The sequence below is a fragment of the Pelobates fuscus genome, chromosome 5 (assembly GCF_036172605.1).
Source record: "Pelobates fuscus isolate aPelFus1 chromosome 5, aPelFus1.pri, whole genome shotgun sequence".
Taxonomy (NCBI): domain Eukaryota; kingdom Metazoa; phylum Chordata; class Amphibia; order Anura; family Pelobatidae; genus Pelobates; species Pelobates fuscus.
In genome coordinates, this window is record NC_086321.1 from 348,083 (window position 1) to 372,841 (window position 24,759).

At 47.2% G+C, this 24,759-nt stretch overlaps 1 protein-coding gene across 3 annotated transcripts in view; it reads left to right on the top strand.

The window, feature by feature from the left end:
• The first annotated feature begins 253 nt into the window (after window positions 1-253).
• CREB3 (cAMP responsive element binding protein 3) overlaps window positions 254-24,759 on the top strand; it is a 36,789-nt gene continuing 12,283 nt past the window's right edge. The window contains exons 1-8 of one of the 3 annotated variants that reach the window (XM_063453506.1): window positions 254-341; window positions 4,505-4,633; window positions 4,726-4,999; window positions 9,219-9,325; window positions 24,072-24,152; window positions 24,234-24,340; window positions 24,415-24,483; window positions 24,610-24,694. In XM_063453506.1, the coding sequence (XP_063309576.1) occupies window positions 4,505-4,633; window positions 4,726-4,999; window positions 9,219-9,325; window positions 24,072-24,152; window positions 24,234-24,340; window positions 24,415-24,483; window positions 24,610-24,694 (852 nt within the window). In that variant the 5' untranslated portion in view covers window positions 254-341. Of the gene's footprint in view, window positions 342-3,303; window positions 3,323-3,620; window positions 3,636-4,504; window positions 4,634-4,725; window positions 5,000-9,218; window positions 9,326-24,071; window positions 24,153-24,233; window positions 24,341-24,414; window positions 24,484-24,609; window positions 24,695-24,759 lie in introns of those variants that run through there. The other 2 variants (XM_063453507.1, XM_063453508.1) reach the window with 2 other exon arrangements.

Sequence of the window (24,759 nt, forward strand, 5' to 3'; positions counted from 1 at the left end):
GTTCTGTCAGCGGGGGGTTCTGTCAGGGGGGGGTGGGTGGGGGGGGTTCTGTCAGCAGGGGGGGTCCTGTCAGCGGGGGTTTCTGTCAGGGGGGGGGGGGGGTTCTGTCAGCAGAGGGGGGGGTTCTGTCAGCAGGGGGGTTTCTGTCAGGGGGCGTGCTGTATCTGATATCAGAATGTTATACCCGGTGGCAGTGAGGGGGCTGTCTCCTCCCGTCATGCTTTGCGGCGGGTTTCCCAGGGTGACGTCATTAGTGTTGTGTTGGAAGAGAATCAGGAAGTGACTGATCGTCCGGAGACAGCGCCACAGCTACTGACAGCGCCATACACCGCCCCCCCCAGGTATACCCAGCGCCATACACCGCCCCCCAGGTATACCCAGCGCCATACACCGCCCCCCCCAGGTATACCCAGCGCTATACACCGCCCCCCAGGTATACCCAGCGCTATACACCGCCCCCCCCAGGTATACCCAGCGCCATACACCGCCCCCCAGGTATACCCAGCGCTATACACCGCCCCCCCCAGGTATACCCAGCGCTATACACCGCCCCCCCAGGTATACCCAGCGCTATACACCGCCCCCCCAGGTATACCCAGCGCTATACACCGCCCCCCCAGGTATACCCAGCGCTATACACCGCCCCCCCCAGGTATACCCAGCGCTATACACCGCCCCCCCAGGTATACCCAGCGCTATACACCGCCCCCCCAGGTATACCCAGCGCTATACACCGCCCCCCCCCAGGTATACCCAGCGCTATACACCGCCCCCCCAGGTATACCCAGCGCTATACACCGCCCCCCCAGGTATACCCAGCGCTATACACCGCCCCCCCCAGGTATACCCAGCGCTATACACCGCCCCCCCAGGTATACCCAGCGCTATACACCGCCCCCCCAGGTATACCCAGCGCTATACACCGCCCCCCCCAGGTATACCCAGCGCTATACACCGCCCCCCCAGGTATACCCAGCGCTATACACCGCCCCCCAGGTATACCCAGCGCTATACACCGCCCCCCCAGGTATACCCAGCGCTATACACCGCCCCCCCAGGTATACCCAGCGCTATACACCGCCCCCCCAGGTATACCCAGCGCTATACACCGCCCCCCCCAGGTATACCCAGCGCTATACACCGCCCCCCCAGGTATACCCAGCGCTATACACCGCCCCCCCAGGTATACCCAGCGCTATACACCGCCCCCCCAGGTATACCCAGCGCTATACACCGCCCCCCCAGGTATACCCAGCGCTATACACCGCCCCCCCAGGTATACCCAGCGCTATACACCGCCCCCCCCAGGTATACCCAGCGCTATACACCGCCCCCCCAGGTATACCCAGCGCTATACACCGCCCCCCCAGGTATACCCAGCGCTATACACCGCCCCCCCAGGTATACCCAGCGCTATACACCGCCCCCCCAGGTATACCCAGCGCTATACACCGCCCCCCAGGTATACCCAGCGCTATACACCGCCCCCCCAGGTATACCCAGCGCTATACACCGCCCCCCCAGGTATACCCAGCGCTATACACCGCCCCCCCAGGTATACCCAGCGCTATACACCGCCCCCCCAGGTATACCCAGCGCTATACACCGCCCCCCCCAGGTATACCCAGCGCTATACACCGCCCCCCCCCAGGTATACCCAGCGCTATACACCGCCCCCCCCCCAGGTATACCCAGCGCTATACACCGCCCCCCCCCCCAGGTATACCCAGCGCTATACACCGCCCCCCCAGGTATACCCAGCGCTATACACCGCCCCCCCAGGTATACCCAGCGCTATACACCGCCCCCCCAGGTATACCCAGCGCTATACACCGCCCCCCAGGTATACCCAGCGCTATACACCGCCCCCCCCCAGGTATACCCAGCGCTATACACCGCCCCCCCAGGTATACCCAGCGCTATACACCGCCCCCCCCAGGTATACCCAGCGCTATACACCGCCCCCCCAGGTATACCCAGCGCTATACACCGCCCCCCCAGGTATACCCAGCGCTATACACCGCCCCCCCAGGTATACCCAGCGCTATACACCGCCCCCCCAGGTATACCCAGCGCTATACACCGCCCCCCCAGGTATACCCAGCGCCATACACCGCCCCCCCCAGGTATACCCAGCGCCATACACCGCCCCCCCCAGGTATACCCAGCGCCATACACCGCCCCCCCCAGGTATACCCAGCGCTATACACCGCCCCCCCCAGGTATACCCAGCGCTATACACCGCCCCCCCAGGTATACCCAGCGCTATACACCGCCCCCCCAGGTATACCCAGCGCCATACACCGCCCCCCCCCAGGTATACCCAGCGCCATACACCGCCCCCCCCAGGTATACCCAGCGCTATACACCGCCCCCCCAGGTATACCCAGCGCCATACACCGCCCCCCCAGGTATACCCAGCGCTATACACCGCCCCCCCCAGGTATACCCAGCGCCATACACCGCCCCCCCAGGTATACCCAGCGCCATACACCGCCCCCCCCCCAGGTATACCCAGCGCCATACACCGCCCCCCCAGGTATACCCAGCGCTATACACCGCCCCCCCAGGTATACCCAGCGCTATACACCGCCCCCCCCAGGTATACCCAGCGCTATACACCGCCCCCCAGGTATACCCAGCGCCATACACCGCCCCCCCAGGTATACCCAGCGCCATACACCGCCCCCCCCCAGGTATACCCAGCGCCATACACCGCCCCCCCAGGTATACCCAGCGCTATACACCGCCCCCCCAGGTATACCCAGCGCTATACACCGCCCCCCCCAGGTATACCCAGCGCTATACACCGCCCCCCAGGTATACCCAGCGCTATACACCGCCCCCCAGGTATACCCAGCGCCATACACCGCCCCCCCCCAGGTATACCCAGCGCCATACACCCCCCCCCAGGTATACCCAGCGCCATACACCGCCCCCCCAGGTATACCCAGCGCTATACACCGCCCCCCCAGGTATACCCAGCGCCATACACCGCCCCCCAGGTATACCCAGCGCCATACACCGCCCCCCCAGGTATACCCAGCGCCATACACCGCCCCCCCAGGTATACCCAGCGCCATACACCGCCCCCCCCCAGGTATACCCAGCGCCATACACCGCCCCCCCAGGTATACCCAGCGCCATACACCGCCCCCCCCCAGGTATACCCAGCGCCATACACCGCCCCCCCAGGTATACCCAGCGCCATACACCGCCCCCCCAGGTATACCCAGCGCCATACACCGCCCCCCCCAGGTATACCCAGCGCTATACACCGCCCCCCCCAGGTATACCCAGCGCTATACACCGCCCCCCCCAGGTATACCCAGCGCTATACACCGCCCCCCAGGTATACCCAGCGCTATACACCGCCCCCCAGGTATACCCAGCGCTATACACCGCCCCCCCAGTATACCCAGCTCTATACACCGCCCCCCCAGTATACCCAGTGCTATACACCGCCCCCCCCCAGGTATACCCAGCGCTATACACCGCCCCCCCCCCAGGTATACCCAGCGCTATACACCGCCCCCCAGGTATACCCAGCACTATACACCGCCCCCCCCAGGTATACCCAGTGCTATACACCGCCCCCCCCAGGTATACCCAGTGCTATACACCGCCCCCCCCAGGTATACCCAGCGCTATACACTGCCCCCCAGGTATACCCAGCGCTATACACCGCCCGCCTGCCCGCTAGGTTCACCGAGCACCATACACCGCCCGCCCCCCAGGTTCACCCAGCGCCATACACCGCCCGCCCCCCAGGTTCACCCAGCGCCATACACCGCCCGCCCCCCAGGTTCACCCAGCGCTATACACTGCCCGCCCACCCCCGGCGTACCCGGTGCCATACACTGCCCGCCCACCCCCGGCGTACCCGGTGCCATACACTGCTCGCCCACCCCCGGCGTACCCGGTGCCATACACTGCTCGCCCACCCCCGGCGTACCCGGTGCCATACACTGCTCGCCCACCCCCGGCGTACCCGGTGCCATACACTGCTCGCCCACCCCCGGAGTACCCGGTGCCATACACTGCTCGCCCACCCCCGGAGTACCCGGTGCCATACACCGCTCGCCCACCCCTGGCGTACCGGGTGCCATACCCTGCCCACCCACCGGCATACCCGGTGCCATACACCGCTCGCCCACCCACCGGCGTACCGGGTGCCATACCCTGCCCACCCACCGGCGTACCCGATGCCATACACCACCCGCCCACCCCCGGCGTACCCGTTGCCATACACCGACCGCCCCTAATTTACTTTACATTATATAAGTAAAAATGTATGCTTTTCCTGCCTCATACTGGGGCTGTTACTCCTGCACCCCGACCACCATCCCTCGCATTACTTCTGTACACCTGTCTCTCACACTGGGGCTGTTACTTCAGCACCTCCATTACACCTTGTGGGGATATTCATTTTTGAACGTCTCCTAAAAGTACACCATTTTTTCCCAGTATAAGTTACACTGTCTGCTTTAAACTCTCTTCGTAGATGTCCCTACTGGAAGATTTTGGTGACATGGAGGAGTCTGATCTCCTCGATTTCCTTCTGGATGAAGCCTTTCAAGGTCAGGCGGTCCGTGAACCAGGGATTACGGAGTGGTCCTTGCTGGGACCAGAGGTAAGTGACTAGCATATTGACTGCACCCCTGGTTTTTCTGTTGCATCATTGACATAGTTTATTTTCTTCCCTAATTTCCTTTCTCTGTGCAGATGCTGAATGAACCAGCAGTAGATGATTTTCTTAGTGAGCTCCTAGGCAGTCCAGAGAATCCATATCTGAGTAGCTCTCCCCCTGCTAGTGACAGTGGCATTTCTGAGGATCAGCTGGCTCTCTACTCACCTAGATATTGCGATCCTTCACCACCCAACAGTCCCAACGTTGTTCAAAGTGATCACAATTATTCCTTGCTCCATGAGCGTGATGAAGACTTCTTACACAGTGTGCGCTCTGAGACATGCGAGGGAGATGTTCTTATAGACTTGGGTAAAATGATACAGTACCATATTTGCATCCCTTCTTGATATTTTGTAGTTGTACAGCTCTGTTACAGTCTCATCCATGTTTTCCTGATCTAATTTTTCTGTGAAAGTAAAATGCTTAACTATCATGTTACTACTATCCAAAAGTTTTAGCTGGGTGTAAAACTACTAAAAATTTGTTCAAAAATAGAAATGCTAATAGTTTATATCACTTAGTAAAATGCAAAGTGAGTGAACAAAAGAAAAGCTTAAATCGCACAAATATGTGGTGTGACTACCCTTTGCCTTCAAAATAGCATAAATTCAATTCTTCTAGGTACACTTGCACACAGGAGCTCGACAGGTTGTTCTAAGCAACTTGGCTACCTAACCACAGTTCTACTGTGACTTTGGGCAGCCTTTGGCCTCTTCATAAATTCCAGGACTCTGTGGGGACCATACCATAAATTCCAGGACTCCATGTTCTTTACTCTGAAGATAGTCCTTAATGATGTTGGCTGTGTGTCTGGAGTTATTTTCATGCTGCAGAATAAATTAAAGGCCAATCAGATGCCTCCATGATGGCATACACGAGGAGATAATGCATTCTGACCAAATCCTCACCTCCATTTGCATGAATACTCCACCAAACATGCAAGGAACCTACAACATGCTTCACTGTAGCCTACAAGCCCTCATTCTTGTACCCCTCTCCAGCCCTTTTGCAAACAAATGCATTCTGCTACAGTCAGATATCTATAATTTTAAATTAGAGGTCCAAAGCACCTGCTGCCATTTTTCTCCATGCCCGGTTGCTGTGTCCATAGTTGAGACACTTTGCCTTGTTTACACATTGGCACATTGTTGGCACTTCTGAACCGACTTCTGCAGACAGATGGCAGAAGCCAGTGGACTAATGATGCACCCAATTCTGAGCTGATGGTACTACAGGACATCTTGTGATTGCGAAGGAAAGTAGGCATGATGGGTCTTTCATGAGCTGCTCCAATCACTGATCCATCACTGAGTGTACAGTCCTCAGTTCTTTGTGCATGTCTGGAAACACCTGTCTGCCCAGGAGAGACCTTGCTGATGGCGTGTAACTACTGTGTGTTGCTGTGCTCAGTCTTGCAATTGTTTCTGACTTCTGATATTAGTGTCACCGTGTTAGCAGAGTTTGGCTGTTACTCAACCAGTTTTATTCCTTCTACACCGCTGCTTCTTTCACTTTAAAGGATTTAGCTTTTCCTTCTGTTCACTCACTTTGTATTTTGTTAACTGATAAAAATAATCATTTCTATTTAGGAAAGCATTCTTACTTTACAGCATTTTTAACACCTACCTTAAACTTTATGCACAATTAGTATTGAGTAAATCCGTAATTCCATAATTCCGTAATTTGTTAATTGTGCTGCTGGCAAGATTCTGCCAGGACGCCCTTCTTTTTCTATTCCCACAAAGGTCCTGATTATCTTTCTTGCTATGTGCCAGTCGCAAACTTATATTCTTCCTTTTTTCACTGTCCCTCCTTATTCTCTTCCTTGCTTATTATCCTCTGCCTTCCTACATGAGTTCTCATTATTCAATTCCTTTCTATGTGCTAGACCACCATTATCCCCCTTCCTTCCTGCTAGCCAGTCTCCCCGTTATCCCCCTTCCTTCCTGCTAGCCAGTCTCCCCGTTATCCCCCTTCCTTCCTGCTAGCCAGTCTCCCCGTTATCCCCCTTCCTTCCTGCTAGCCAGTCTCCCCGTTATCCCCCTTCCTTCCTGCTAGCCAGTCTCCCCGTTATCCCCCTTCCTTCCTGCTAGCCAGTCTCCCCGTTATCCCCCTTCCTTCCTGCTAGCCAGTCTCCCCGTTATCCCCCTTCCTTCCTGCTAGCCAGTCTCCCCGTTATCCCCCTTCCTTCCTGCTAGCCAGTCTCCCCGTTATCCCCCTTCCTTCCTGCTAGCCAGTCTCCCCGTTATCCCCCTTCCTTCCTGCTAGCCAGTCTCCCCGTTATCCCCCTTCCTTCCTGCTAGCCAGTCTCCCCGTTATCCCCCTTCCTTCCTGCTAGCCAGTCTCCCCGTTATCCCCCTTCCTTCCTGCTAGCCAGTCTCCCCGTTATCCCCCTTCTTTCTTGTTAGCCAGTCTCACCGTTATCCCCCTTCCTTCCTGCTAGCCAGTCTCACCGTTATCCCCCTTCCTTCCTGCTAGCCAGTCTCCCCGTTATCCCCCTTCCTTCCTGCTAGCCAGTCTCCCCGTTATCCCCCTTCCTTCTTGTTAGCCAGTCTCACCGTTATCCCCCTTCCTTCCTGCTAGCCAGTCTCACCGTTATCCCCCTTCCTTCCTGCTAGCCAGTCTCACCGTTATCCCCCTTCCTTCCTGCTAGCCAGTCTCACCGTTATCCCCCTTCCTTCCTGCTAGCCAGTCTCACCGTTATCCCCCTTCCTTCCTGCTAGCCAGTCTCACCGTTATCCCCCTTCCTTCCTGCTAGCCAGTCTCCCCGTTATCCCCCTTCCTTCCTGCTAGCCAGTCTCCCCGTTATCCCCCTTCCTTCTTGTTAGCCAGTCTCACCGTTATCCCCCTTCCTTCCTGCTAGCCAGTCTCACCGTTATCCCCCTTCCTTCCTGCTAGCCAGTCTCACCGTTATCCCCCTTCCTTCCTGCTAGCCAGTCTCCCCGTTATCCCCCTTCCTTCCTGCTAGCCAGTCTCCCCGTTATCCCCCTTCCTTCCTGCTAGCCAGTCTCCCCGTTATCCCCCTTCCTTCCTGCTAGCCAGTCTCCCCGTTATCCCCCTTCCTTCCTGCTAGCCAGTCTCCCCGTTATCCCCCTTCCTTCTTGCTAGCTAGTCTCCCCGTTATCCCCCTTCCTTCCTGCTAGCCAGTCTCACCGTTATCCCCCTTCCTTCCTGCTAGCCAGTCTCACCGTTATCCCCCTTCCTTCCTGCTAGCCAGTCTCCCCGTTATCCCCCTTCCTTCCTGCTAGCCAGTCTCCCCGTTATCCCCCTTCCTTCTTGCTAGCCAGTCTCCCCGTTATCCCCCTTCCTTCTTGCTAGCCAGTCTCCCCGTTATCCCTCTTCCTTCCTGCTAGCCAGTCTCACCGTTATCCCCCTTCCTTACCAGTATCTGCTTTATACCCCCCCCCCCCCCCCCGATTTCCTCCCTGCTTAATAATCACCCTGTTATCCTTGTTGCTTACCAGTATCTGCATTAGCCTCCTTCGTCTGTGCTAGCTAGTTAACTTGTTATCCTTATTTCTTTCTGCCCGTGGGCCAGTCTCACCTTTATTCTTCCTTGGTTCTGGTGCCATGTCATGTCCTCTCTTTATGCCAGTTCTCTTGTTTCTGGTATATACCTATTCAGCACTCTGTGAGCTTTTGCCTCCACAGTGCTAGTTGGCCTGCTTTATGTTTCTGAGTGAGAACGGCAGGGTTATTCACGAACTTGAGAATTTCAAATTTAAGACCAAAGTAGCTAAACTAGAAGCAAGCTGACTTTTTTTCCAAGTTTAGTTATTTTGCCTTCCATTTGAAACTCCGTTTCAATCTCTGCAAATTCTCACTGTTTATGGGGAGGATACATCCAGCAATGTAAAGTTACATCACTTGCATCTCCCTTCCTGTATTTACATTGAGTATTGCAGCTCCCTTAGGTCTCCAGTACTAGATGTACTATTCCAGTATGCTGCTATTACATTCAAAAGAGCTCGCCATCATTCCAGAGCTTTTTATAAGAATTCTGTTTCTAATTATGCTGTTAAAGGGACATGAATCCTTTTGAGAGACCCACACCTGGGGGGCATTGATCTAACCAAAAAAAGTAAGCAACAGGCTTTACGAACCAAGGAGCAATTGTGAGTATATCTATTGGAGAATACACATTTTCTAAATTTGCGACGTTGCATGTATGATTCTGGTGCGTGTATTCTCCAATAAATGTACTCACAGTTGCATCATTTAGCCTGTTCATTTATTTTCTTGTCGTGGCTAGGAATTGTAGGATCTCTTTGGACAAAGCTCTGAAGTGATGAGGCGGAACTCATGTGCAGTGTATTACCCAATCGGGATCGTAGAAAATGGCATTGCTCATGGGTTACTGTACCCCCCCAACTCACATTGGCACAAAGTCATAGCCCAACACTCCCTGCCTGACAACTCACACATTCTACCCAAACACACTGTGCCACACAGTCTACACCCCCACACACCAATAATGCTTTTTTTTTTATTATATATATATATATATATATGAACTGTTTGTTATCAGATATCTGTGTAGAGGCCTGTGACCCAAAGCTGGAAGAGCCCATCTGTTTGAGTGTGGAGGAAGAGGAGGAGGAGGAGGAGGAAGGAGACTTGTATTTATCACAGCAGGTAATTACATCATACATACATACATGCATTCAGTCTGTAATGAATTGTTATACTGAGACTACCTGCCACTGTACTGAATCCAGTCTTGCGTTACTAACTAAAGTCTTAGACTGCAACCCACCTTTCTATATGTTCATCAGTAGGGTATTTAGATAAATCAACCTTAGCCCTTCTTTCTATATAATATAGACTGATGGCCTCTCTTTCGATATCAGAGGAGTTTATAGGTGTCTAACCTGCAGCCTGTATTTCTATATCTGAATAAAGTGCATAGACAGACTGCAACCAATCTTTCTATATCAGAATAGAAACATAGAATGTGACGGCAGATTAGAACCATTCGGCCCATCTAGTCTGCCCAATTACCTAAATACTTTCAATAGTCCCTGGCCTTATCTTATAGTTAGGATAGCCTTATGCATATCCCACGCTTAAACTCCTTTACTGTGTTAACCTCTACCACTTCTTCAGCTGGAAGGCTATTCCATGCATCCACTACCCTCTCAGTAAAGTAATACTTCCTGCAGGTCGTGGCAGATTGCGCCAAAGGTATCGTCCGCTCTCCCCAGCTGCGGAGTGCGCTCCGGGGAGCCGAAGGTATCGTCCTTCCTCCCCAGTGGCAGTGTGTATCCCAGGGAGCTGAAGGTATCGTCCTTCCTCCCCAGCGGCAGTGTGTATCCCAGGGAGCTGAAGGTGTCGTCCTTCCTCCCCAGCGGCAGTGTGTACCTCAGGGAGCTGAAGGTGCTTTCCTTCCTCCCCAGCGGCAGTGTGTACCCCAGGGAACTGAAGGGTGCCATCCTTCCTCCCCAGCGGCAGTGTGTACCCCAGGGAGCTGAAGGTGTCGCCCTTCCTCCCCAGTGGCAGTGTGTTTCCCAGGGAGCTGAAGGTGTCGTCCTTCCTCCCCAGCGGCAGTGTGTATCCCAGGGAGCTGAAGGTGTCGCCCTTCCTCCCCAGCGGCAGTGTGTTTCCCAGGGAGCTGAAGGTGTCGTCCTTCCTCCCCAGCGGCAGTGTGTATCCCAGGGAGCTGAAGGTATCGTCCTTCCTCCCCAGCGGCAGTGTGTATCCCAGGGAGCTGAAGGTGCTTTCCTTCCTCCCCAGCGGCAGTGTGTACCCCAGGGAACTGAAGGGTGCCATCCTTCCTCCCCAGCGGCAGTGTGTACCCCAGGGAGCTGAAGGTGTCGCCCTTCCTCCCCAGCGGCAGTGTGTTTCCCAGGGAGCAGAAGGTGCCGTCCTTCCTCCCCAGCGGCAGTGTGTATCCCAGGGAGCGAAAGGTGCCATCCTTCCTCCCCAGCGGCAGTGTGTACCCCAGGGAGCTGAAGGTGTCGCCCTTCCTCCCCAGCGGCAGTGTGTGTCCCAGGGAGCTGATGTTGTCGTCCTTCCTCCCCAGCGGTAGTGTGTAGCCCAGGGAGCTGAAGGTGCCATCCTTCCTCCCCAGCGGCAGTGTGTACCCCAGGGAGCTGAAGGTGCCGTCCTTCCTCCCCAGCGGCAGAGTGTCCTGCAGGGAGCAGAGACCGTCAGTCTCGCACCCCAGCCGCAGGACAAAATATTGAAAGGGGAGACAGTTGGTTCCCCTCACCACCAGCAGAGAGAGTGTCAGGGAGAGGAGCTGGTTACCCCCTCTCCCCAGCGGCAGTCTATAGTTCAGAGAGAGGAACTTGTTACACCCTCTCTCCAGCGGCAGCCTAACCCACCAAGGGGAGATGTTACACCCCCTAACGATGCAGATGGGACCGTAGGCTCTGCACTTGCAACACCAGGGGTAAGGACGGTCGGTCCTGTCCCCCAGCCACAGAGCGGTGTATCCAGAGGGGAGACAGTCGGTCTCCCCCTCCCACAACCGGACTCCAACCAGGCTACTTCCGTGGTAGCACTGGCATCAGGGCAGAGTACCGCTGGTCTCTGCCCACTCAGCAACCCACCAAGGCAGCCTAACAGTTCCCCACACAGTTGTGGTGAGGCACCTGGATATGGACAAAGTTCTCCTCTACCCAGGTGTAGTAACCAGTTATTGTGGGTGGGCTGTACTGCTGTTTCTGTTTTGTGGGTGGGTTGCTGGACTAACCAGGGCACTGACCGGCAGGAGGTCAGATACCCTGTTAGTCTAATTGGTAAAGGGGAGAAGTGTGGCGAAACCAACCTCGCCACTGTGAACTGGAGAAGCCTGGTTGCTAGCCTCCTGCCCTTGGACTATGGCCCTGGAGGTTAAACCGTTTATATTCCCTGCAAAAAGGCTTATTTGTGCCTTTCTGCCGGGGTGTTCGGTAGATTCCAGCTACCGAACAAACTGGCGAACGATGGACCACCTGGGAGCTGGAGTGTGCCGCCAATTGACCGCCCAGCAGCTGCGGTTAACCGCAGCTTAATTGACGAACGCTGGGTGGCCTTTGTTCGTTTGTCGAACACGTGGCAACGGCCATCTTACGAGTCCCGAACGGCCAGCGGTGTTCAGCGCTAAAACTATGGAACTAAAAACAGACACTTATTTGCGCGAACACCGCTGAGCCGTCCGCCCCCTGGTTCCTATTCGTGCCCTTAGGGTCGAACACCGGTTCATTCGGTATTTTGGAATATGTGAATGTTACCCCAGATAGCTAACAGTGTGAATAGAGTAAGGAGCACGACCATAAATCTTTATATATATATGAAAAAATCTTTATTAGATGGGTATATACTATAGGACTGTCTCTTTAAATATTATCCACAGAGATACAAAGTCATGCTATTCAAAAGCATTTACCAGAAAAACTATTTTATAGGCAAATATAAACGCTCAATGCGTAATAAATGAATGAAAGAAATATCATGCAAACAGACCACTGTAATACTAGTATAATGAAAACCCAGACATATAAAAAATGCAACAAACCATACCAAATTCAGTGAGAAGCAGGGACAGAGTCAATCAAAAAAAAAAAAAACAAAGTTTCGGCTGAAAAGCCTTTGTCAAGGGAGCATGTTGAGAAACTAAGTTCTCCCCTTATATACCCACAGGAAACACCAAGATTAAAAACACCTGAAAGTAATGGGTGGCCACCCATGGTGATTGAGATCCTCACAACCATCAAACACCTGTTTATGGTTACCAAGGAAACCAAGTATATCCACACCTATCATACACATATAGCATTAAGAAGAGTTGCAAATAAATATAATAATACAGATCAGATTAAAGACATCCATATATGCATGCATTAAAGACAGTAACAGAACATCATCAGATGGTAAGTAATACTGTAAGAAATAAATCATATTACAAATAACAGCATATTCAATTGAACAGACCAAAGGTCTTAAACAAAAAGTAAAGCATATATTACATACACATAAAAGAAATCATCACACCTAGATCCGAGATCAGCCGATCAGGCTACTGGAAAAGATAAAATTCGATCCGTCCTGAGCGAAAGCGAGGCGCGAGCAGCAGCATGCATTTCAAATTGCCGAACCTGGAAGTAGGCTAAATGAAATGGAACGCATATGCGTTCCAATATATCCGGCAAGCAAAGCCGGTCTACGTCCTGCGCATGCGTTTAAGCGACATAATTAAAGCCCTGAAAAGGCTATATTGTGTATGTGTAAGAAAACAGAGCAAAAATTATTATGAATAGCTAGAAATACCCAAGGAGCCAAATAAAGCTCCTATATAAGGCAAAATGATAATAAGAAGAAATATGAAAGAAACAAATAAATAGAAAATAAAGAGCCAGTAACAAAATGTATGAAAGAATACTGAAACTCAGTATTAAAGACAACTGATAGCCGACAACAGATGTAATACCAATATGAATATCATCTTCTTGATGATAAAGACGTACAATAATATATCCATTGATCCAAAGTGAACACAGTTAGTGCCAACATCCATATAATAATAGACGACCGAAATTATTAAAGGGACAAGGATGCATGCATATCTAGTCAATGCATCTCAAGTCATATAGAGGGATCCCGACTATATAATCACATTGAATAAAAAGCAATGAATGTTAGATATTTACGTCTTTATACACATGTATGTAAAGGCAAAAGTCAATTCACATACGAATCCTAAGGACAGGTACAATACAAAATATGTATAATAATTGTGTCGATAGAGTTTTTCCACACGAGAAGTAGACCAAAGAAGCCAAAGTCCGTAGATCTTCATAAAAGGTATTCAATCGATGAGGGCCACCCAGACATAACAAACCCAGCAAAAAATAGAACTGGAGATAGAAATAAAATCATTAGTAATAAATCCAGAATCTGGCAAGTCACAGGTAGAAGTAATAAACTGAAAAAGTAATAATGATCCCAGAAGGAATATCACAACAAGTGTAATCAAACTTTCATAACCAATAACCAAGTAACATGTGATGATTTTACCTAAAAGGATTGAAATCACAATCTTCATTTAACCCATAAGGGAATAGTGTGTTCAAGCGATAGATCCAACGTAATTCCGCACGTTTAAGTGAGTCTGCAAGGGAATAGCCAGGCAAGGGTGTCTTGATACGTTCAATAGCTTGGAAACGTAATTGCGCTACAGAGTGGCCCAAATCAATAAAATGTTTAGCAAGCGATATATGCTGTTTCTTGGTACGGATGGTGCTTTTGTGCTCACCAATCCGCACAGTCAAGGATCTTGAGGTTTGACCCACATAGCCAAGACCACAAGGACATTTAATGTAGTAAACTACACGGTCAGTTTGACAATTGAAGAACTCATTGATGGCAAACCCTTTACCAGTTCTGGGGTGTGTGAACTCAGGACCAGTGGTAACATTATTGCAATTAGCACAATTCCCACATTGGTGCATACCCTAATGAGTGCCAACCAAGTCATAGATGGTTTGGAAACCATCTTGGTTCTAGATGATGAAAGCAAATTTTTAATATTTCTAGATCTCTTATAGGCCATCAATGGTCTCTCTCTAAAGAGGTCAGCAATCGCTGGATCACTCTGCAAGACATGCCAATGTTTATTAATAACATGTTTAACATGTCTTGACTTGGTAGAGTATGTGGTGACACATGGAATACGATTAGATCTTTTTCTCTTGCTCTTACCCTGGGTTCTCAACAAAGAAGCCCTCCCCCTGTCTTTCACTTTGGTCAATGCTTCTTGTAAGGAGGTTTCCTCATAACCCCGTGAACGGAAATCTTCCAACATTCTCCTCGCCTGGGTGTCAAAATCAGCATCTTGTGAAACAATCCGTCTCACACGTAGTAGTTGACTAAAAGGAAGGCTTCGAATCATGCTGGTAGGATGAAACGAGTTTGCCTGTAGAAATGCAACTTTATCAGTAGGCTTTCGAAACCGATCAAAGCATAGACCATCATTGATTTTACTCACCTGAACATCCAAGAAATGTATACTGTTGGTGTCGTGTTCCAAAGTAAATTTGATGCTTGGCACACATTGATCCAGATCCATTTTAAATGATAGAAGATGTGCCATTCCAAAGAAGGAAAACATCATTGATGTATCAAAACCACACTGATACAAATCTAAATAAAGGATGTGTATAAACGAAGTCTTCCTCAAACTTGGCCATGTACAGGTTGGCGTATGATGGAGCCATATGAGCCAACCTGTACATGGCCAAGTTTGAGGAAGACTTCGTTTATACACATCCTTTATTTAGATTTGTATCAGTGTGGTTTTGATACATCAAAGATGTTTTCTTTCTTTAGAATGGCTCAGAGGCACATCTTCTATCATTTAAAATGGATCTGGATCAATGTGTGCCAAGCATCAAATTTACTTTGGAACACGACACCAACAGTATACATTTCTTGGATGTTCAGGTGAGTAAAATGCTTTGATCGGTTTCGAAAGCCTACTGATAAAGTTGCATTTCTACAGGCAAACTCGTTTCATCCTACCAGCATGATTCGAAGCCTTCCTTTTAGTCAACTACTACGTGTGAGACGGATTGTTTCACAAGATGCTGATTTTGACACCCAGGCGAGGAGAATGTTGGAAGATTTCCGTTCACGGGGTTATGAGGAAACCTCCTTACAAGAAGCATTGACCAAAGTGAAAGACAGGGGGAGGGCTTCTTTGTTGAGAACCCAGGGTAAGAGCAAGAGAAAAAGATCTAATCGTATTCCATGTGTCACCACATACTCTACCAAGTCAAGACATGTTAAACATGTTATTAATAAACATTGGCATGTCTTGCAGAGTGATCCAGCGATTGCTGACCTCTTTAGAGAGAGACCATTGATGGCCTATAAGAGATCTAGAAATATTAAAAATTTGCTTTCATCATCTAGAACCAAGATGGTTTCCAAACCATCTATGACTTGGTTGGCACCCATTAGGGTATGCACCGATGTGGGCATTGTGCTAATTGCAATAATGTTACCACTGGTCCTGAGTTCACACACCCCAGAACTGGTAAAGGGTTTGCCATCAATGAGTTCTTCAATTGTCAAACTGACCGTGTAGTTTACTACATTAAATGTCCTTGTGGTCTTGGCTATGTGGGTCAAACCTCAAGATCCTTGACTGTGCGGATTGGTGAGCACAAAAGCACCATCCGTACCAAGAAACAGCATATATCGCTTGCTAAACATTTTATTGATTTGGGCCACTCTGTAGCGCAATTACGTTTCCAAGCTATTGAACGTATCAAGACACCCTTGCCTGGCTATTCCCTTGCAGACTCACTTAAACGTGCGGAATTACGTTGGATCTATCGCTTGAACACACTATTCCCTTATGGGTTAAATGAAGATTGTGATTTCAATCCTTTTAGGTAAAATCATCACATGTTACTTGGTTATTGGTTATGAAAGTTTGATTACACTTGTTGTGATATTCCTTCTGGGATCATTATTACTTTTTCAGTTTATTACTTCTACCTGTGACTTGCCAGATTCTGGATTTATTACTAATGATTTTATTTTTATTTCTATCTCCAGTTCTATTTTTTGCTGGGTTTGTTATGTCTGGGTGGCCCTCATCGATTGAATACCTTTTATGAAGATCTACGGACTTTGGCTTCTTTGGTCTACTTCTCGTGTGGAAAAACTCTATCGACACAATTATTATACATATTTTGTATTGTACCTGTCCTTAGGATTCGTATGTGAATTGACTTTTGCCTTTACATACATGTGTATAAAGACGTAAATATCTAACATTCATTGCTTTTTATTCAATGTGATTATATAGTCGGGATCCCTCTATATGACTTGAGATGCATTGACTAGATATGCATGCATCCTTGTCCCTTTAATAATTTCGGTCGTCTATTATTATATGGATGTTGGCACTAACTGTGTTCACTTTGGATCAATGGATATATTATTGTACGTCTTTATCATCAAGAAGATGATATTCATATTGGTATTACATCTGTTGTCGGCTATCAGTTGTCTTTAATACTGAGTTTCAGTATTCTTTCATACATTTTGTTACTGGCTCTTTATTTTCTATTTATTTGTTTCTTTCATATTTCTTCTTATTATCATTTTGCCTTATATAGGAGCTTTATTTGGCTCCTTGGGTATTTCTAGCTATTCATAATCATTTTTGCTCTGTTTTCTTACACATACACAATAAAGCCTTTTCAGGGCTTTAATTATGTCGCTTAAACGCATGCGCAGGACGTAGACCGGCTTTGCTTGCCGGATATATTGGAACGCATATGCGTTCCATTTCATTTAGCCTACTTCCAGGTTCGGCAATTTGAAACGCATGCTGCTGCTCGCGCCTCGCTTTCGCTCAGGACGGATCGAATTTTATCTTTTCCAGTAGCCTGATCGGCTGATCTCTGATCTAGGTGTGATGATTTCTTTTATGTGTATGTAATATATGCTTTACTTTTTGTTTATGTTAAGACCTTTGGTCTGTTCAATTGAATATGCTGTTATTTGTAATAGGATTTATTTCTTACAGTATTACTTACCATCTGATGATGTTCTGTTACTGTCTTTAATGCATGCATATATGGATGTCTTTAATCTGATCTGTATTATTATATTTATTTGCAACTCTTCTTAATGCTATATGTGTATGATAGGTGTGGATATACTTGGTTTCCTTGGTAACCATAAACAGGTGTTTGATGGTTGTGAGGATCTCAATCACCATGGGTGGCCACCCATTACTTTCAGGTGTTTTTAATCTTGGTGTTTCCTGTGGGTATATAAGGGGAGAACTTAGTTTCTCAACATGCTCCCTTGACAAAGGCTTTTCAGCCGAAACGTTGTTTTTTTTTTTTTTGATTGACTCTGTCCCTGCTTCTCACTGAATTTGGTATGGTTTGTTGCATTTTTTATATGTCTGGGTTTTCATTATACTAGTATTACAGTGGTCTGTTTGCATGATATTTCTTTCATTCATTTATTATGCATTGAGCGTTTATATTTGCCTATAAAATAGTTTTTCTGGTAAATGCTTTTGAATAGCATGACTTTGTATCTCTGTGGATAATATTTAAAGAGACAGTCCTATAGTATATACCCATCTAATAAAGATTTTTTCATATATATAAAGATTTATGGTCGTGCTCCTTACTCTATTCACACTGTTATGTATTTTGGGTTCTTTAGGGGATAGAGCCTTATGTGGGTGAGCACCCAGTATTCATTACATTAGCCTTTTCCTGGGGCTATTTTGTTGTTTAGTCGAGTGTGCCCGCCTTGTTTCATTTGTATTACCCCAGATAGCTAAGCCATGGAGCCCATTCGTGTAACGAAAGACTATGTGAAAGACTTTGGCTCCATGGCGATTGAACTGTATGTATATGATCTGAGCGCCATTCGGTAATAATGTGCGCTCAGATCCAAGCTATCTGGGGTAATGTAGAATGTATATATTTTATGTCCTAAAAGTATCAGTAGGTAATTTTATGTATTTTACTGTCTTTTTGTCTGCAATGTGTGTAATGGAGTTTGCCTCTGTCCTAGGAGATAATTGGATTTCTTCCCCAATTATCTCCAGGCCAGAGGGGAGGGATTGGGAGGCATTGTGGGAGGTAACTCCTGTGTGATTGGTGTATTATGTCATTGTTGTAAATCCCTCCCTTGCATGGGAGAATCCTTTATAAGACAGTTGTGTGAATAAATCGGTGTTGTTCCTGTTTTAACCCTCAAGCTGAAGTGTCGTCTCATTCTTGGGGGAATTGGATTGTATGCTGATTGCCAGGAGTGTAAGCGGATTGTATGCTTTTCCTGTTCAGCTATTCCAGTGTTTGTGTGTTTCCAGTTCAGGAGATTGGGGAATTCAAGTGTGTGCAGTTCGGGAGTTGGAAGATTCGTGTAGTTTGCAGTTCGGGAGATTGGTGCTTACAGTAGCTGCCTGTGTATCTGGAAAGGGGGGTATCGCCTAAACTGTTTTTTATCCTCTTGTGGGCGAAACGGTCCGTTACACTTTCCTTGTAAGTTTTATCCTGCAATCCATGAACCAGTTTAGTAGCCCTTCTTTGAACTCTCTCTAAGGTATCAATATCCTTCTGAAGATACGGTCTCCAGTACTGCGTACAATACTCCAAGTGCGGTCTCACCAGTGTTCTGTACAATGGCATGAGCACTTCCCTCTTTCTACTGCTAATACCTCTCCCTATATAACCAAGCATTCTGCTAGCATTTCCTGCTGCTCTATTACATTGTCTGCCTACCTTTAAGTCATCAGAAATCACCCCTAAATCCCTTTCCTCAGATGTTGAGGTTAGGACCTTATCAAATATTCTGTACTCTGCCCTTGGGTTTTTACGTCCAAGGTGCATTATCTTGCACTTATCCACATTAAATGTCAGTTGCCACAACTCTGACCATTTTTCTAGTTTACCTAAATCATTTGCCATTTGGCTTATCCCTCCTGGAACATCAACCCTTTTGCAAATTTTAGTATCAGCAAATGGGAATAGGGATACTCTCTCCTTCTCTCCCTCTAACAAAAAAATTCAATTTCTCCCTTTCCTCTGGCACATTTCCTTTATCCTTTAAACATGCAACCACAACCTATTCTGGAAAAAACCCAACCTTGACACAAACTGCCTATCCATCTACTGCCCTATCTCGCTACTGCCGTTTGCCTCCAAGATCCTTGAGAGAGTTGTGTATGCGAGATTGACAGACTTCCTCGAATCCAACTTTCTGCTTCACCCGCTTCAGTCTGAATTCCATGCTTGTCACTCTGTCGAAACTGCTGTGACCAAAGCAGAAAAAATAAAATGGAGGGGGTAACATAAATTAATAGATAATCCAAAATGAAAACCAATAATTTTAAAAGTCCTGGTAGGACAATGAACAAAACACACCACACACTCTATATAGTCTGACTATGTATAGCCTAAAAAAAGGACACTCATGCAAATAAAGTATAAACAAAAAATATTAAAATAAGATATATATGTACAAGTGAGCAGCTCTTGCCAGCTATAGTTTATATGTAGTTAGGTGACTACAGTTTGCTCAGTTATATATGTACAGATAAATGGCTATATTAAGCTCACAGTAAAATAATATCTATATCCCTAATTAGATATACTAATCCAAGGGATATATGATGTCTATGTTAAGGTTTATTGAAGTCAACCATAGTAGAGACTTCCGACAGATATAGGCTGGGAGGTACATATTTTAGAAGTATTTTATCCCTTGTGGTGGAATCAATCAATCAATCAATTGATTATCTTGCGTATCTGCCCCCGGACAAATTAAGAAATAATGCATGCACGCTCCTAAAGTAATTCACACCAGGCACAGGTTTCAGGTTAATGAAAAACTTGAGGAATGTTTATTCTGGGGGGATGGCTTGCCCCTTATAGAGCAAAATTACATCATATGCATTGTCAGAGATAACATGGAATAATACATCAATAATTGGTTAGGTGTTAAGTGGTTCATTTATTGCTCTTCCTACCGGGTGTAATGTCACTGGTATCTTGGAGGTCTCCCCCAGATTCCAGCGCCATCTTGTAAATGAGGGTGTTAGTTGATGTCAAGGGGAAACTCCCTAGTGGCCATTTTAGGTAAATCACATATAAAGTTGAATAATGCTGATATTATAGTTATGTTGAGTAAATAGACATTTTACTAACATGAATTTTAATATTTTTGTCCACAACAGTCCCCCCTTAAAATGACTATTTACTAAAGAGACATCTACAAACTGTCCCTAAAGATGTCCCTAATTGGCTGCAGCTCATCTGTCTGAACAGGCCTTGAACACTTCACTGCGCGGGTATCCCGTAGCGGCTAACCCACTACATCTCCCGCGTCAGACTCCTGCCCGTGGAGACAGACGCTATCCCTATACTATCCCTATAGAGAAGTAGTTGTCTTTGTGAGGTGATTAGACTGAAGGGGTGTGTGTGGGGTGTCACAGTCCATATCGTCAATTTATTGATGTAGGAATGTAGGTGTGGTGCGGTCAATGGTCTGACCTACAGTCCTCTGTAAGTATTTCTGCACACAGGGCATCACGCAGCAAATCAGGAAGAGGAAGAGAACTACCACAGTAAGAACTGCCATACCTACTTGAAGGAGAATTTTCTGCCACCCACTCATCCATCCACACCATCTGTCCCATGAATTGGGGACTCCCCAGTACCTTTTTAATTCATCAGAGAGACTTTCTAATTTTTATATGGCCATAGTTACCTTACCATTGGGGCCTGTATTGTTTGGGATGAAGGTACAGCATGTCATAGTGTCAGGGTGTATTTTACACCTCTCCCTCTCCCCCTCCCCCCCCCCCCCCCCTTCTCTGCTAGGATCATGTCTAAGGCCATTCGATTCTGAAATGTCATTTGGGAGGTAGTCTGTGTAGCGGACTGGGTCCTATAACAGAGTACACTCCAGTTTCCTGGAGGGGGCTGATGGCTCACCTCCTGCCCAGTGATTATGGTCCCAGAAAGATGGGACCCTTTAAGACCAATGGCTGTGATTCATGGGATGTTGAATGGCACTACTGGTCCTTTAAGAACCACCTGGGGACATACTGTGGAGTTACTGGGTGGCCACTATTTCATGTATCAGAGGCACATGGTGAGAACAATGGATGAAGCACATGGTGAGAACAATGGATGGCGGCCATTTTAACTCACAGACACTGTATGGACTTTTCTACACGGTGCCATCTCGCCGGTATTTGGTGCACAAAGACATTGTGCAGTAGTTTTAAACTATACAACAGGGGACACATTATACAGTAATTATTTTTTATATAATCTGTATATGTTCTGCGGAATCTGCATTAAACTGTATCTTCCAAACTACTGAACGGATCTGGGTAAATTTTGGATATGTGGTTCACCCAGATCCCCCGGTTCTGAGGATATACCTATATATGGGGTTATTGCATGTTTTGGGGTCCCTGTGATATGTTTTATAAAACTGTATTTCTCTGTCTGTGATAATTATATTACCCATTGTGTTCAGTAATCATATCACAGGCAGAGGGGAGGATTTTGTGTGTATTGTACGTATTGATTGGTTGCTCTGTAAAACCCTGTGGGCAGTACTATGTTTGTGGATTGGTAATAAAAGAGGCTGTATGTGCCAGTACAGGCAGTTCTACTCCTGATACTGTGTGTCGTCCAGTGATTGGGAAAGGTGATGAGATATTATTGGATTTTATTGCTGATTGTGCTGGATATTCTCTGGGATTTATTACTTGTTCCTGCATCCTCTGGATATATTGGTGGAAAAACAGCGCGCATCTGCCCCTATTTAACACCGGAAGCGTCTAAGTTGCTGGTCCATGCCATTGTTCTCTCTCACCTTGCCTACTGCAATCCCCATCTTAGTGGTCTTACGTGTTCCCAGCTTGCACCGTTGCAATCTATAATGAATGGAGGCGCGAGGCTCATCTACCTGTCTGCTCGCACGCCTCCCTTTCACTGTCAGTCCCTACATTGGCTTCCTATAAGATATAGGGCTCAATTTAAGATTCTGGTGCTTGCTTACAAGTCCCTACATAATGTCGCTCCAACCTACCTATACTCACTAATACACAGGTATGTCCCATCGAGGCCTCTGCGCTCTGTCCTTACTCCCACCTCCGATGCTTGCCTTCAAGACTTCTCCAGGGCTGCACCTGTTCTGTGGAACTCCCTTCTCCGTTAGACATTCACCCAGTCTCCATTCCTTCAAAAAATAATTGAAAACTGAATTATTCAGGAAAGCATATCAATTAAACTGTTAACAGCTTTTCATCCGCACACCCTGACTCCTCTCCTGCAACTGTCAAAAATAACCTACTAAGCCCTCACTGAATATTTTCTAGCATTCTACTTTGATACCCCTACTTCTATCCTTTGTGTCACTATACCCCACTCCCTCTAGCATGTAAGCTCCTTGAGCAGGGCCCTCAACCCCTTTGTTCCTGTGCGTCCAACTTGTCTTGTTATAAATGTATCTGTTAGTCCACCTATTGAACAGCGTTACAGAACTTGCTGGCGCTATATAAATAATATAATAATAATAGCGATTGCTAGGTTTTCTTGCACAAAGTAATAGTGTATAGCTATCTAACATGCATCCCATCTTTCTATATCATAACAGGATGCAAAGAAAATTGTAACCTATCTCTTTGTATCATAAGTGTAATAATGGCTAGGCCCTATGCCACAGCTAGTCATTCTATATCACTAGAAGTGTAGTCCTATTAGTGGACTGACTAGGTAACTCAAGTGATTGGTTAGTGAATGATTAGTAAGTGTTTGGTTAGAATGGGGCTGTGGGTGTCGGGTTACTGAATGATTAGGAAGTGTTGGTTAGACTGGAGCTATTAGGGGCAGTGGGTGGTTTTTGCTTAGTGTCGGTCGGGGTAGTGAATGTGAATGATTAGTAAGTGTTAGGAGCTATTAAGGGGCTGTGGTTGTCTGATTACAGAATAATTAGTTTGTTAGATCAGGGCTATTAAGGTGCTGTGTGTTTTTGTGTTTGTTTTTTTTTTGTGGTCAAGGAAGAACAGTCATTGTCTGAGGAGTGAGTTCCAGATATATGGGGCGATTTATAGAACACTAGATGAATATACTTGTTTTTGTTAGAACATTGGCTTAAGGATAGAGTACAACGAGTTGTCATTTTGTCAGAATTTTCAAGCTGGACAAAAGTGGTAAGTGGTGTCCCTCAGGGTTCTGTTTTGGGACCGTTTCTATTTAACATATTTATAAATAATCTTGCAATAGGCATTTAAAGCCATGTTTTAGTGTTGACAGATGACATTGAACTTTAACCCCTTAAGGACCAAACTTCTGGAATAAAATGGAATCATGACGTGTCAGACATGTCATGTGTCCTTAAGGGGTTAAGTAATAAAATGTGAGCAGGATATTGCTTTGCTGCAGAGGGATTTGGATAGATTGTGGGACTGGGCATTGGCTGCCATTTTGGAGTCAAGAATGAATGTTTCCCTAGTTTGCAAAATCTGAAGCGCTTCAGACTGAGTTTTTTGCCTTCTTTTGGATCAACAGCAAAAACATATGTGCACAAGACTGAGCTTGATGGACGCAAGTGTCTTTTCAGCTATGTAACTATGTAACACGCTGCAAGTTTTGGGCTTAATACCAGTATGTCCTTATGACGTGGCTATTCTATCCACAATGTAAAACAAGTGAAATTTATTCCAGCATTAAGTTTGTCTAAAACCCAAAGTGTCAGAACAATGGTTTGTATCTATGGGGGTGTCACACCTAAAAAGCTTCCCAGACATTCGGAGGGGTGACACCTGCTTTATATTACCTGTATATTGCTGTTAGATATGTACTTATACGTATTAACTATGCCTTGTCCCTCTTAGGACTTACATCTCACTGAAGAGGAGGCCCGTCTTCTTGGAAAGGAAGGAGTCACTTTGCCCCAACATTTACCCCTCACTAAGGTACCTGCCCTTGCTACATTTCCCTAACATTGGGCTCTTTTAGTGCACTTCAGATTGTGTATTGTCTTGTTATCTTTGTAGGCTGAGGAGAGAGCTCTGAAACGCGTGCGCAGGAAAATCCGTAATAAGCGCTCTGCACAGGAGAGTAGGAGAAAGAAGAAGGAATACATAGATGGGCTAGAGAACAGGTGGGTACCGTGGGTTTGTGTGACTCTGTGAAGTGGATGTATATAAGAGCTCTCACCCTTATTTTCTACTTTAGGGTCACTGTTTGTACAGCCCATAACCAGGAACTCCAGAAGAAAGTGCAGCATCTGCAAAATCAGAACATGTGAGGATAGTCATTCATTTTGGGGGATGTTTTATAACATGCTTGCTTTATCAATCAGCCAGTGTGAAACTTGTCTCTATCCTCTCAACATTGTGAGGATGAACTCATTCTGTTATTTGGCTTCAGGTCTTTACTGCAGCAGCTGCGGAAACTCCAGTCCTTGGTGAGACAGACAGGCGCCAAGACCTCTGCATCCAGCACCTGTGTAATGGTAGGTTGTGCATGTTTCTACACTATCTCAGTACCTCGCAATTAAAATCATGCTTCCATATTAAT